General features: G+C 62.8%; 3 protein-coding genes across 3 annotated transcripts; all 3 read right to left on the reverse strand.

The window, feature by feature from the left end:
• Nucleotides 1–74: 74 nt before the first annotated feature.
• DCK1 (guanine nucleotide exchange factor DCK1) lies at nt 75–10,008 on the reverse strand (the record flags this gene model as incomplete). The annotated part of the gene is made up of 20 exons (XM_076650775.1): nt 75–595; nt 653–737; nt 796–955; nt 1,009–1,199; nt 1,259–1,520; nt 1,580–1,711; nt 1,772–1,954; nt 2,009–2,150; nt 2,208–2,268; nt 2,327–2,614; nt 2,670–2,898; nt 2,957–4,474; nt 4,536–5,010; nt 5,071–6,273; nt 6,337–7,345; nt 7,628–7,849; nt 8,016–9,090; nt 9,152–9,506; nt 9,569–9,860; nt 9,916–10,008. The coding sequence occupies 20 exons, from the start codon at nt 10,006–10,008 to the stop codon at nt 75–77; spliced, it is 8,496 nt and encodes a 2,831-aa protein (XP_076503704.1).
• Nucleotides 10,009–10,643: 635 nt separating this feature from the next.
• Nucleotides 10,644–11,894, reverse strand: JCM10292_001602 (uncharacterized protein; the record flags this gene model as incomplete). The annotated part of the gene is made up of 4 exons (XM_076650776.1): nt 10,644–11,093; nt 11,175–11,206; nt 11,264–11,432; nt 11,511–11,894. The coding sequence occupies 4 exons, from the start codon at nt 11,892–11,894 to the stop codon at nt 10,644–10,646; spliced, it is 1,035 nt and encodes a 344-aa protein (XP_076503705.1).
• Nucleotides 11,895–13,084: 1,190 nt separating this feature from the next.
• Nucleotides 13,085–14,521, reverse strand: JCM10292_001603 (uncharacterized protein; the record flags this gene model as incomplete). The annotated part of the gene is made up of 5 exons (XM_076650777.1): nt 13,085–13,481; nt 13,543–13,649; nt 13,715–14,065; nt 14,121–14,178; nt 14,238–14,521. The coding sequence occupies 5 exons, from the start codon at nt 14,519–14,521 to the stop codon at nt 13,085–13,087; spliced, it is 1,197 nt and encodes a 398-aa protein (XP_076503706.1).
• Between the last annotated feature and the right edge of the window lie 102 nt (nt 14,522–14,623).

Raw genomic sequence — 14,623 nt, forward strand, 5'->3', positions numbered from 1 at the left:
TGTTGCAACAGGGCAAGGCGGGTACGAAAGAACGGCAGTAACAGCGAGATCAGGCGCAAGGGTATCTTCACTTCCTATTCTTCCGTCACCGACTCGACGCCACTCCCCTTCCTCCGCCCAAACTTCTTGACCGCCGACGAGAGCAGGCTAGACCGCCGGCCCGTTGCCGAGTTGATGCCGTCTGCGCCGTTGGAATGACCGTTGGTCCCGCTCGAGATTGAGCCATTGCGCGTCGAGAAGATTGATTTCGATGGCGAGGCGCCGGCATCGTTGAACGAGCTGATGCTCCCTGCCCGGCCGACAGCAGGAGGCGCTGTGCTCTGCATGCTGGAGGGCACGGCCTGAGCCGCGCGTGAGAGAAGAACCTTGTCGTTCATCGCGAGTGTCGAGACTGACTCGCGGCGGATGGTCGACGTCGGGCCGTTGATGGCCGTTAACGAGGTGGTCGAGGGCGAGCCAATCAGCAGGCTGCCGTAGGCTCGCGGACCGGTCATTACGGGCTCAGCCGATGCAGCCGGAGGCGCAAACGACGCAGGCTCGTAGGAGCCCTGGTCAGGCAGCCGAGCGAGCTCGTTGGCGAAGTTCTTTTCGAAGACTGTGAAGCCGGCACTCGTCAGCGAGTGAGGAGTCGAAGGAGGATCAGGCGACGCACAGCGCTCTAGCGTCTCGTGGAACGGGTGCATCTCGGGTAGGCAGATGACGGCGTGGAGTTTGAGGCAGCGAGCAAGCGTAACGACCTGGAGCGGGGGAGCATTAGCTCTAGATTCGCAGTACCGAAAGCAGGGTCGGACGTACCAGCTCGTCGATCGAGGTCTCGAGCTGTCGCACGACAGCGACCTGAGACGGCGGAAGCGTTGCGATGAATTCGGGTTGGAGAAACGCGCGGCGATACATCGGGATGCCCTGATTGAGCGGAGCGTCCACCGCCCCATTGAGCGCCATCGACAGCGGGTTGCTGTGAGTTTTGAAGTCAGCGAGAGCAAAGAGCAACGGGCAAAACGGACGAACCTGTTGACCTTGCGGTTCTCGCCCTCAGTCGCGAGCAACGCCTTGTAACGCCGCTCGAGTGTCGCGAGCTCCGACTTTTTTGTCTCGACGTCTTTGCAGGCATTCTCGACGGGCGAGATCTCGATGAGCCGGATCTCGACGATCTCGGACCTCCGTAGCACCGTGGGGAACGAGTCTTCGCAGATAAGCACCTGAATCGGAGACTGAATCAGTACCGAGCGGGCAGATACAACGAGGTGAAAAGGCTCACCGTCTTCTCCGACCAAAGCGACGCAAAGTCGCTGATCGAGCGCGACCGGCCAATCACATCTTTGGTGAGCGGGCGCGAGAAGCTGAACGTGTTGACTTCGCAATGCTGCCAGTACGAGCGCACGTAGTGCGGTACGTCCGGGTTCGTAAAGACCGGCGACGAATGGTCGACTTCGGGCGCGACCGCGGTGATCTGCAGAAACTGGTTCTCGCCGTACTGGACGTCCTCGTCCGGGATGCTGCTCGAGCGAAGCAGTTGCGCGCTGCGTAGAAATCCCGTCAGCGTCTGGCTTGATACTACAGGATAGCATTGAGAACCCACTTGGGATGCTTGTTGAGCATGCGCTCGACAAAGGGGCCGAGGGACTCTAGCTCCTGACCGCGATAGATGAACTGCTTGCCCGACACCGAGAGAGGCCACCGACTGCCGTAGAATGCGACTCGGAAGTAGTTGCTGCGCATTCGATGAATGTCAGCCGATTAGCCCGCTGGGTGCGTAGGAGGGAAAACGCACCCGAAATGCCGGTCCGACTTGGCAATGTAGGCGTACAGCTCTGACTTGAGGTTGAGCAGCTCGGCGAGACGCGGATAGTTGTAGACCGCCTCGAACTCGGCCTCGAGCTCCTTGCACAGATCAAGCGCCGTCTCGTATGCCTTACCCTTGCTGAGGTACTCCAAGATCCGCATGTACAGCGTCCTGCGTGCGCCAAGTCAGCTTCGCTGCATGCAGCTTGAAAGGTGGGAAACATACTCTTTGCGGGCGAACTCGGTCTGGCGCGGGAGATCGAGCTCGGGAAGGGCATCGACAAAGGCGGTGAGGTTCCAGTCATGCAGGTCGGCGTGCAGCTTGAGCGTAAGACCAGCCTCGACGAAGTTGCCTAGCGCAACGTGGTCTGTACGCGAATGTGTGCGGGTCAGATACGTCGAGACAGAAGATAGTCGGAACGCACAGGTGACGAGACGCTGCACGTAGCGAACGAAAATCTCGCTGCGACCAATTCCGCGGATAAACTGCCCGAACGCACGCGTCAGTAGACGTTCGACAGCTTTTCGAACAGATGCAACGTACCGACATGAGCTTGAGCGTCGAAATGATCCGGTCCTCCTGGTACTCTTCCCCTTCGGGCAGATTGCGCACCGCCAAGAGCAGATCGAGGAACGAGTTGATGGAGGAGAGGAAGGCATCGGCCTGGTTGCGGAGGTCGCTGTCGATGTCCGACTCGGCGAAGAGCTGCTTGAGCTGCGCAACGAAGAAGCCGCGCGAGAGCTCGTCGCCCTTGGTCTGATGGCCAAACAGCTTGTCGAGCCGGTCTACGCATTCGGCTTCCAGGATTGCAAAGTGCTTGTTGAGGTCGTACTACGAGGAGCAGGTCAAGGTCTGACAGATTGTGTAACAGGACGCGAAGGCGCACCTCGGACATGATCATTGAGTGCAGGATCGACACGGCGCACCGCCGCAGCTCGTCGTGGTGCGACAAGCAGAGCGAGAGGACATCCTCGACCAGTCCTGGGACGAACTGAACCTGGTACAGCCCGTGCTTCTGCTTGCGCTCGCTCGGCCACGCGATGGCCCGCCACGTCCGCATCAGCACGCGTGCGCCCGCGCCGCGGATATCGCCGGCGAGTCGCCAGAGCGCACGGCTGCCGACAGAGCGTAAGCCTACGCAGTCAGATCTAAAGAGGAGGAAGCAACACGCACCGCTTCTGCGGCGAGAACTCCTCGATGAGCAGTTGCGGGCTGGCGAGCAACTTGAGGAGCATCGTGAAGAAGTCGCGCCACAGCGCCGTGTTGAATTTGAACGACGCAGCCGGCGGCGGGATGAAGTCGCGCACGAGAACGTCGGCGACGGGCTCGACGAGCTTGAGGATGACGCGATGCGCAAGGGCCGTGATGTTGAGCCACTCTGCCGGGAAAGCCTCGTTCTCCAGGATGGAGCGCGCGATGCGGAAGACGGCGCCGAGCTGGCGGGCGAATGTCTCCTTGCCTTCGACCTCGGCTGTCGATTCGAGCCAGTTGACTAGAATCTTGCGCGGCGCAAGTTGGATCATGGCGATGAATACACAGGCAATCTCGCCGACGCCCGTGCGCAAAGTCGGCCACGATGTCTCGTCTTCGCCCTTCTCTTGCCGTGACCCTGCGCTGCTTGCGTGCTTGCGCGCGCACTCTGGCGAGTATGAAAGGAGCGAGATCGGGTACGAGGCGGGAAAGACGGTCGGGCTCGTGGTCGGGATCGAGGCCGAAGACCGCTGTCGCTCGATAGCGTCGAGGTTGGCGAGATTCTCGAATTCGCGGTACGACTCGAGCAGGCGCGGGACAAGGCTCAAGAGGTACTCGAGGTTGTCCTCTTCCTGCAGAAGCAGGGCCCGGTCGTTGATGATGTCGGGGTCGACAAGCGCTTCCTGCACGACGTCAAGCATCGCGGCGACGACGCCCGTCGACAGGCGGAGTCCCTCGATCCAGCTCACCCGGATATTGTCGCGAGTCGCCTGCGGGTCCTTGGGCGAGCACATAGCGTACTCGTCAAACTTGCCGAGCGATGGCTTGAGCCAGCGGACGAGTGCAGGCACAAGCGCACCGCGGCCGGTCGGCGACGCGAAGAGGGCGGACCGGACGAGCGTGTTGAGAAGCAGCGTTTTCCAGACGACCATCTTGCCCTTGCTCGTCGGGATGGCGTCGACGAACGCCATTGCGATCTCGAGCAGCGCATCGATGTCGAAGATCGTGCTCAGCTCGGGAAGAATGGTCGGGAAGTGCTGTACGACGAGGGTCTGCGTGCCTATGACGGACGACGGCGTCGTCGCCCGCATGAGCGCATTGATCTGCGAGAGGAGCGACGCGATCTCGGCCTTGAAGCTCGCTTCGAGGTGCGACGACGTCGCGCCTGATCCGGGCTCCTTGGCGCGCTGGATCTCGCGGGACCGCACGACGAGCTTGAGCAGCCACTTCCACACCTTGATGCTGGACCGGAGCGCCGTCGCCGCCTCCGAGTTGGCCGGCGTGCGCAGCAGACGCTGCAGCGCCTGGATGATGTGCGACGCCGCCGCCGAGCTGGTGAAGTGCTGCGAGATGTACAGGTCGAGAACCGGCTTGAACGAGAAGCGGCGGTCCGACACAAAGGCGAAGATATGGACCAGGCCTTCGAAGATCAGGTCGTCGAGGTCGCCCAGCTGATTCGCGGGCGAGACGAGGATGGCAAAGAGCGCGTCGAAGATATCGCTGTCGGCCGCCAAGTTTCGTCAGATAGCGCACAATGAGCAAGTAGTCAAGGTCAACGCACCGAAGGAACTTGCAGACCTCGACCTCGGAGCAGAAGCGCAGCTTGGTGAGCGTGTCGCGCATGAGCTCGGGGTCGGGCAAGAGCTCCTGCTCCCACCGCAGGAGGCGCAAGAGCGTCTCATTCTGCGTGTAAGTCGTCGAGACCAGGAAGCTCCTGACGACGATCGTGTCCTTGAGCGGCACCAGCGCCCTCGAGACGGCGGGCGGGACGGGCGCGAGCTGGTGAGACGCGTCGTAGGTCGCCGGGGCCTGCATGTAGGTGGAGGGGACCGCGACGGTCTTGTCGTAGCGATAGAGAGCGAGAGTATGCGAGCCATCGGTCTGGAAGGTAGTCGAATGGGGGAAGAGCGGGAAGAAGGCGAACGCGAAAGGCTGTTCGGGCGATGTGCGGGCCGCCCGGTTACGGACGGTGAGGAAGACGTGGCATTCTTCCATCTGCTTGACCGGGATGTCGATTTTGACGAGCTCTCCCCAAGCTGCAGAAAACGAGCCGGTCAGTCCGTGCAAGGCGAGCAGAGTACGAAACGTCAACGCACTCGGGTTGTTGCTCGAACGGAACACCATCGAAGTGAACTGCGACACGTTGGGCTCTCCGCACCCGCGCGAAAGCACTTTGTCGACCACAGTCCCATCGCGGGTCCTCACCTCGGCCGTGACCTCGAAGCTTCCCGTCGAACCGCCTGCCGACGCGAGCTGCGCCAGACTCCTGACGGTGCTCGTCCCTCCTGCGCCATTACTCGAGCTGGCGCTGCTGCCGAACTCGCCCGACCACAGCTTCAAGTACACCTCGTTGCGATGCTGGCCGGGAAAGACGACGTCGGGAAACCCGAGGCGGTTCGTGTGCGGGACGTCGTCGAGGAGGTTTGGCATGCGGTGTGCGAGCTCGTTTGTCTCGCCGTGAAGGATGCGTACGCCGACCGAGATGTGCTCAGCGCGCGGATTCTTGTCGATGTCCTTGAGCCGGCTCATGATGATGGACTCGTGGAGCGTTGAAATGGCCGACTCGTTGACGGGGACGAAGATGGGCATCTGCTGCTCTGGCAGCGTCTCGAGCCAGTCGCTGAATGCTGACGAGTCGCTGACGGAACCGCGTCGGTTCAGCCGGCTCAGCTCGAGAACGGCGCAGCCGAAGGGGCGTCTACAGCTTTGGCGGCCGCTGGCGTCCGTGATGAGCATACCGCTCGGATCCGAATCGCTCGTCATCGCGCGCGACGTGACCGAGTGGAGCGCCGGCGACTCTGCGCGAAAGCCCGCCTTCTGCGAGAGCTGCGGCGACCCCCCCGACCCAGCACTGCCCTTGTAAGGTCCGTTCCTGACGATGCGGCAGACGAGGTAGAGCTGATCCGAAACGTCCTGCTGGCTCAGATCGCGGAAGAGGGTGCGGAGCGGGTTGTCGCGCGACGTGAAGCCGCCCTGGCTTGTTGCGGTCTGGAGCACACAGAACTCCTCGGTGATGTAGCGCGAGTCGGCGAAGAGAGAGAAGTAGAGCTCGACGATCTCGCCTGGTGCGGCGATCTGGGCGGCGAGATTGCGGAAATCGACGAGGACGTGGTGAAACTTCGCAGCGGGAGAGGTCGACTGAGCCGGCGAGAACGAGTCGAGGCCGGACGTCGAGAAGGGTTCGCGGAAGGTGGCCGTGGCTGCAGGAGCGGGAGATCGGAAAGTCGAAGCGTCCTTCGAGACGAGGGAGGACGAGTCGGGCAAGGGTGCGCCATAGGCGAGGGCGACTTGAGCGGCATCTGCAATCGAACGGGTCAAGGCGACGGCAAAGTATGCACGAAGAGTGCAGAGGCCAGACGTACACATTCGCACGACTGACATCCATGAGTGCCGGTCCAGCTCGCCCTCCACATTGACATCGACCAGTCCTCCTGATGCCGGATGCCGTACGATGACGTCCAGTCCCTGCTGCACGTTCCCCTTGACAAGGCGCGCGACAATTTCCCGCCGTAAGCGCGCACTCTCGTCCACACTCAGCGTCTTCGTCAGGAGCTGCTTGCGAGCGCCGTGCAGAATGTCGATGTCGCGCTTGACCGCGTCAAACAGGTCGTAGTCGCGCCGGTACAGGTGCGTGTAGAGAAGCGAGGCCCACTCGCGCAGCGCGCAGGCGATCTCGTCGATGAGCGGTTCGTCGGCGCCTGCGAGCGTCTCGTCGCCGCACTTGAGGTTCGGCAGCGGTGGATTGGGCCGAGTGTGGAAGCTGCCTCCGTTCGCGAGCCGGGATGACTGGAGTGCGACCTTCTGCTCGGAAGAGAGCTGCTGGGCGAACGAGGCCATTGAGCCAACTGACGAGCGATTCCGCATGCCCTTGCTCGGCGAGGTTGGCGGCGCGAGCTGGATCAACCTGCTTCTGCGCCTCGCCGACCCGTCGACGTTGACCGTATCGTCCTCTTCCGGCTCCTCTTCCTCCCTAAGCGGCGCCATCCGCCCTGCCCGGCTCGAAGCGCCGCCCCTCGAACCGCTGCGCGACATGCTGCTTCCGCCCGCGGCGTCAAGCTCGACCTGCGCGCTCAGGTCGGCGAGCTTGTGCTCTGCATCCTCCGAGAGGTGCTCGCGGACTTGGACGTGCGAGGCGGGGAAGATGCCGAGCGAGACTTGCGGCTCCTGTGCGAGCATCGGCGAGACGTAGGCGGATGAGGGGAAGGCGTAGACATCGGCGGCGGACGGGAGCGTGGGGTGTGGCGCTGTAGATACGACGTATCCGCGGTACCACACGCCGGCCTCGCTTGTCGAGGAGGACGAGCTGGCTACCGGGTGCGATGGCCGGAACACCTCGACGACGTAGACCTCGTCGCCAACCTCGAGCGGCACCTGTAAACACGAAGAAGGTTAGCACTGAAGGTCGGCGGAGTTTCGGACTGCTTGTATGCCCGCGTCCGCTGTTGCGTTCGCGTGAGACGAACGACCCGCCTCGTCGCGGCAAGACGCTCGCAACACCTCGAGGCGGCCGAGTAGCGCCTCTGACGGCTTGGAAGGATCCCGTAATTCGCCCCACGCTGCAAGCTGTCGACCCGACGCCGGCGTCGCTCTTCCGAGGACGACCCCCACTTGCACCCGCCCCCTCTGCTGACCGTCCCGACACAACCAACGCACCTGATGCGGGTTGAGCTCGTCGCGCGAGCCATCTGCACTAGTCTCAACCACGACGGGGGCGAAGGTCGCGCAGGCAATGCCGTATGCGATCGACGACGAGGGCTGCCAGTCTCCGTCGACAAGCGCAGGAGGAGCGGGTAGCGCAGTAGTGTGGAGGCGTGCCTCGGCAGACTCCTCAGGTATAGAGTCGCTCTGGTTGAGGTCGAGTCGATGCATAGCCGACTGCGGCGGATGATGGACCGTAGTCGCGCGCGTTCCAGCGGCACCTTGCTTGCGCGGAACGAAACGAATTTCCCTCGGCTTGCAGTACCGTGGCTCTCTCGGCACGAGACCAGACGGACGCAACATTTCAAGACATTGATGAAGAGCGCCAGTTCTCCGCAAGCACCATGTGACCTCGCACGATGTTGACGGTGCGAACGTGCTTCTTTTGCGCGCCCTCGGTCTCGCGCGAACCGACGGATGTTGCAGCAGGGACCTCGCCAAGGCTTGAGCACGCAGGAGTGACGAGCGCCTTGGCAGTGTCCGCGTCCGGCGCGAGGAAGGCAAACACCAGAGGAGGTGCGTTCGGCGGGTAGCTCCTGCAGATGCGACGAATGCCGTCCTTCTTGATCGAATGACGGTTTGAGATAGTGGCTTGGACAATGATGTACATGCCGGGGAGGATAACAAGGCCGTCTGCAGCCGGGAAGTGCGGCGGGAAGGCGTAGACGCCGTCGACGTGCGGGAAGGGTGCAGGTCCGTCAGGATCCCACTTGCCATGCGGAAGGTTTGCCGGGATGTTGACGACGCGGCTAGAATCAGAGAGGGAGAGAGAGAGGTCGACCGCGTCACCTAGTCGGTGAAAGGCAAGCGCCTCGTAGACGATACCCCGCATCTGCGGCTCATGGCGGAGACGCGAAGCCATCGCCACTTGATCGTTGAGCTGCAGCTCGCGGAACGAAAGGCGGAGGAATTCCAGGACGAATGAGGTGGCCGCGACGACTGTACATTCTGGTGAGGCCGGAGTCGGCTGGTCGTGCTCATCAACGGCGACGACGGTGAAGATCCGGTGAATGTCCGTGGATTGCGCCGTGTCAGGGAACACCGCGCCACGGCCCAGGCCTGTCAGTTGACGAAGATTGAACGTGGTTGTCGTGAAGCCGGGCAAAAGCTTGCCAACCATATCACTCGTCTTCTTCGGCAAAACGGCAGGCGCTGCAGCGCGGAAGGACGGCGGGAGCAGGCCGGCAAGCTCGGAAGACGAGTATTGCGGCGAGTCGGACAGGCGGAAGGCCTTCGAGCCAAAAAGAAAGTCCTTCGAGCCAGGAGGCGCCTCGGTGTCATCCTCGACATCGAACGGCCTGTGGAATTGACCGGAGCTGAATGCAGCACCGCCCGAGATGCCGCTCTCAGGCCCGATGCATTCGAGCGACTGAGGAATGGCGCGCTCCTCAATGGCGACGGCGTTGCGGCGCAGCAAACTGAGAAAAGGTCGGTGGTGAGCTCGCATTCGTGGATCAGGAAAGCGGGAATGCAAGATACCAGACGTTTTCAATTTCTTGCGATCCCGGCAGCGGCATCGTCCAGTAGTAGACTGGCGAGATCCTCTTGTCGAAGGGCTGGCGGCGAGTTGCGCGAGGCGAAGCGGAGACCACGGTGACGGCACGCGAGGTGTCGATCAACTCGGATATCGGGCTTATGGAAGGGTTGGCGGCAGAATTCAGGGCAAGTACGAATGGGCGAGTGAACTCGAGCGATGCAAGAAGGGCGGCAGGAACAACGAAGGCGCCCAAGTCGAGGAACAAGACCACTTCGGACGCCCCGATGACGTGGAAGGCGACCGGGCGACGTTCCTCCAGGCAGCGGATACTGAGGTACGGAAGGAATGAGGATTTGCCTGCGACGATGGAAAGGTAGCTCCCGAATACGAGCTTGCAGATCAGGTGGGGCCAAACTCACCTATCCCCGGGCTTCCGTACGCAACAAAGCACGTGCCTTCGTCGACCGTTGTCGCCAGACGATGCATGATCCAGCGGTACATCTCGGTGTAGACGTCGCGAATGAGCAGGAAGCGTGAGTGTTTCGGGAAGAGCTTGGCCAACAAAGGGATGTTTTCGTAGACGCCACCGCAATGCTGGCCGTAACAGGAGTCGTGCAAGTCCTGCCACTGCTTGCAGAAGGCCCGCGCGAGCTGGCAATCGAGGATCTGCCGGAAAGCAGTGTCGGTCACATCGGCGGAGCGACGCGAGTCCTGCGGGTGGACCGGTCAGCAATTGATCAGAACTCGAACAGACCGTGTAGCGCACCCAGTAGGACGGCGTGACCAGTGCCTCTCGGAACGACCCGAGTGCGCCCCTCCACCCGAAAGCGACCCTCAAAGCATTGAAGACGAACGCCATGGTGACGCAGAGCAGTGCGGCCGAGGACATGCGCGGCGTAAATCGCCCTCGCCGGGAGTCAAGTCTGCGCGGTGTGGCGATGGGACAGCGAAGGCAAAGCTGCAGCGGTGAGCTATAGCGGCGATCGCAGGCGGGCTGGCAGTGTAGCAACAAGCTTTGTAGAGGCTGACGGGCTCGTCGAGCGCGCACAGTGCACTTGTCTGCCCTCTTCGAGGCCGAGAGATGAGGTACAAGAAGAGTTCGTCGTTCGTCGTTCGTCGCTTCGGCAACGGATGCGATGACCTGACTGTCGCTTCGCGCGCACGTGCGAGGATCAAGTCCAGACGTGCGCGCACACACTATCCCGCCCTTTCATTGCTCGTGGTACTGGATCAGAGGAAGGGCATCGGCAATCATATGTGGCGGCAATGGCAATTCCGAGGCGATTGAAACTAAGGAGCAAATAGAAGAGCAAGTTGTACGAAAGTTGCGATACAGTGACTACAAAGGACATCGTGGCAACGAGGCGGAAGAGGCGGGAGAGACATTGCGAATGCGAGTGGAAACATACGGTACGACGTAAGGATATCGATGCGAGTGCGTGCGCTCCTGCAGGTGCTGAAACACACTGGTGGGTATCGGAGCGGAATAGGCAACTAGCGCCCGTCGCGCGGGCGGAAGAGCGGTTCCCTCGTCCTCGGGTCGACGCTCTTGACGCGCTCTCCGCCCGAGACGAGGTGGTGCCAGTAGACGGTGTCGCCGCGCTTGAGGAGCTTGCGCGCGCCCTGCTGCGCGGCCGTCGCTGCGGCGAGGGCCTCTGCCGCGCGTGTGCCCGAGCGGTGGTCTCGCGGAAGGCGGCCGAAGTGCGGGTGCGAAGGATGCGGGTACGGGTACGACTCCTTGTCCGACTCGTGGTAGGTGCGACTCGCGATCGTCGGAGAAGGGGACGAGCCGCGCGAGGACGAGGGCGAAGTTGCGCGCACGATGATCGGGTTCGAGACGCCCCGCTCCGAAGGGTAGTACGTCCGTTCGCGCGCCGTCACCTCGCCGGCGTGGAAGACGTAGCGGTGGTGATTTGCCGAGCGCTGGTGCTTCTGGACCGAGGCCTGGAACGAGGTGAAAGTCAAGGTTAGACTCGTCGTCGCAAGGTTGAGAAGGCCTCGACTGTCGGGAGGAGCGGAACTCACGTTACACTTGTTGCACGGCGAGACGATGTGGTCTGTTCGAGCACAAGCTTGTCAGCTGGAGTCGAGGCGGAAACGATCGTGGGACGCACATCCAACCGTTCGCCCACAGCCGTGGCAATTGATCGACGACGTGAGGCAGTCGCACGTCCGCTCAACCTGCTCGTCGTCGCCGTACTCGCTCGGGAAGAATGTTTCCGAGTTGCACGGCTGCGCATCGGTCGAGAAGAGCACGATGTTGGGCTTGAGGAGGAGGACCGCCTGCGCGCAGATGCGAATGTCAGCGAGACTGCGGATGGTGGCTCGTGGGAAGCTGCGGGCCAGAAAGGGACGACGCACGCGCATGCCTCGGTCCGAAAGGAACGTGTCGCACGTCGCACATCGCAGGACGTAGACGCGGTGCACGGGCTGCGGTTGCGGCGGCGGCGAAGGCTGGCGAGGTGCGGGCGCCTGCTGGTGCAGTTGCGGCGGCCGCGCGAGGAAAGCCTGCTGCAGTCGCTGCTGCTGCTGGTGGTAATGCATCTGCTGCGACTGCTGAAACCATTGCAGCTGAGTTGGCGAGGGACCGGTCGCGGACGGCGAAGGCGCTCGCGGCGCCTGCGAGAGGAACGGCTCCATCTGCGCCGGAACCAGGCGCATCTGGCTCGTCGAGGGCTCTGCGTGCTCGACGACGTCGCGGTGGACACTGGGTGCGCGCGGTGACGAGAGGCGAGGGTCGCGCATGGGTAAAGTAGGTCGCGACGAGGACAATGAGGAGAGAGGGAGAGGTGGGCGAGATGTGAAGGCGAGGCGGTGCAGGTGCTTGGCGCGTGCGCAAGAGAAGGCTGAGCCTGCAGGGGCCGCGCACGCAAGCGTGCAGAGGAGACTCGCTGGGGCAGAGAGGCTCCTGGACGCGGAGGGATTGTGCGCGGATCGGAGACGACGAGGCGCCGGCGCGAGGTTCGGAGACTTTGAGTGCGCGTCCGGACAGGAAAGGCGAGCTAGAGCGGCTCTGAGTGCGTTTCGGTGTGCGTGGGAGAGCTGAGCGCTAGCACGCGAATGGATCGTGCACGAGCAAGGAGCGAGATCAAGAGAGGGAAGAGAGAGAGCGGACCAGCGGAGCCGAGGAAGCAGATGCACCGAGCGAATGCCGTTTGAACGCCCCGATCCGTCGCGTGGGCAAGGCCACGCGGGAGCTCCGCCCAGGGTCCGCGCAGGCTGTGCCCGCCCGCAAGGAACGCGAGGGAGGGGGAGGAAGGCGCGGAGGGGCGGAACCGAGACCTGGTCCACGCGGAGCGTCGCCTGAGTGCCGCCGAAGCGGTGCCTGGAGTTCATCGCCAGCAAACTTTGTTCAGGGCACCGCCCGCAGTGCCGTCACCGCGCTGCGAGAGCACCTTCCCCCGGCGGAAATTGCTCGATGCGACGACCTGGAGCTCGAGAGCCGCGCCTCTGGCGGGACGAGGAGAACGCCGCGCGCGTGGCCCAGCGTTCCAGCTCGCGTGCTCGATGAAAAGTCGGCTCCTGGAGCCCGCAGCGTAAGAATTCGAAGGGGAGGGCCTCGCCGTCGTTGAGCGCGGGCGGACCATGACGGAGCAAGTCTCGGCTTGGCGAGGAAGCAGGCACAAGGTTGACCGCACTGAGACAACCCTGTGTTGCGCTAGCAAAATGAAGCCCAGGCACGTCCGTCCCACGCGAGACAAGCGCTCGATCCGGGCAATTGCCAATGGGCGTCCTTGCGTACGCTCGACGAGGTGGGCAATGATGGGCAAACCATGACAGGGAGTGTCTATTGCGTGCAGCGTGGGGACAAGCAGAACGGTGTCATGCGGAATCAACGGGCAAGGAAACAGGCTGTGAGGGGAGTGCGGGAACGAATAAGAATCGAATGGTACACAGTGTTCGTCGTCGTCGTCTCTGCCGCTGATGACGGGCGATCACACGAGCACTCCCAGCCCCGCGATCAGGGCGCCGACGACAAAGCCCGTCACGGCGAGAGAGGCGGGACTGCGACGAGCCAGAGCCGCGGGAGCAGCGTTATCCGGCTGCGTGTTCCCTCCCTCGTTGCTTGGGGCGTTCGTGGGTGTGCCCACGCTCCCGGTCGCGCTCGCGCTTGTGGGCGTCGCGCGACCAATCGTCGCAACGACGCCATTGCTCGAGTCGTTTGCTTGATACCGCGGTGCGATGTCGGCCAGGACGTAGTTCGACGTGGACGAGAGGATAAAGTTGGAGCTCGAGTTTGAGTTGGCCTGGTCAGCGATGATGCGCGCGAGGTCGGCAGTCGCATTGTTGAACAGGGTCGTGTTGAAGTAGCGGTTCGGATCGGCAAGGCTCCTGCACGTTCTAGTGTCAGTGAAAGTCAGGAAGCAAAGCGCTAGGAAGGGGAGCAGCGCACGCGAACTGGCCGTTGATAAGATCGGTGATTTGCTTGCTCGGGACCGTAAAGATGGGCAGCGACGAGTTGTCCGTCGAGTTATACGCGGTCAAGTTGAGCGCACAGGTCTGCAGGCCCGCGAATCAGGTCAGCGCTCTAGCCTTCCGCGCCCACAGTATCGATGAGCACGCACCTGCTGTTGGAGCGAGTACAGGACAATGCCCGTCGCGCCCTGATCTGCCGCCTGCTCAAACAAGCTCGTCGACAGGTTTGCGCTGGGCTCAATCTCGGTGATTCGCGCAGCCGTCGGCGTCGTCGAGTTGGCTCCCGCCGTCGCGTTCGCCCCGACGGTCGAGTTGCCGAGGTCGAGCGTCGTGACGTTGCTCAGCGCCGAGTTGCCCTCGGTCGAGTTGGTGACGGCGCGGTCGAGGACGACCGATTGGACGGGGTCATCGCACGAGACGAATGCGATCCAGGGGATGTCAGTCGAGGTCTGGTTCCCGTTCCGAACCGCGGTAGTCTCGTTATAGTACACGAAGACACCCTGCGCGTGGCGGGAGGTCAGCGAAGATCAAGCGGGAGCTGGTACATGGACGAACGTAGACCGAGTTGCCTTCAGCCGTCGAGGTCGAGTTCTGGAGAAGCGTCAGCCCTTGCCTGCGCGTGCAAGCCCGTGAGTGCGCATTCCACCCGCTCGTACGGAGTAGCAAGCGCACGTGAGGGTCCCCCTCGCCCTGTCTGTGCTCCACACGCTCTGCAGCGTCGAGTTCATCGGCAGCTCGTCGGCGCTCGCATACGCCGGAACCTGCGCCAGCAGCGTCGCGTTGGACGCTGCGGGCGAGCTCGACGCATCGGGCGCGGCCGCTGTGCCCGTCGCGGTGGAGTTTGCGGCGGCGGAGGCTGAGGGAGAGGACGAGGCCGAGAGGGACGACGACGAGGACTGGGCGGAGATGCCGGCGGCGCAGGCGAGCGCGGCGGCGACGGTAGCTACGGCGCGCATCTTGGTAGCGGATTGTTCAGCAGGCCGGCGGGCAGCACGCGGTGGCGAGACGTTTGAGCGTTGGCGGAGGAAGCGGGGGTCGGCGAGGCGGTGCAGGATGCG

Source organism: Rhodotorula paludigena (assembly GCF_050403205.1).
Source record: "Rhodotorula paludigena JCM10292 DNA, Rt_paludigena_JCM10292v1_ctg40, whole genome shotgun sequence".
Taxonomy (NCBI): domain Eukaryota; kingdom Fungi; phylum Basidiomycota; class Microbotryomycetes; order Sporidiobolales; family Sporidiobolaceae; genus Rhodotorula; species Rhodotorula paludigena.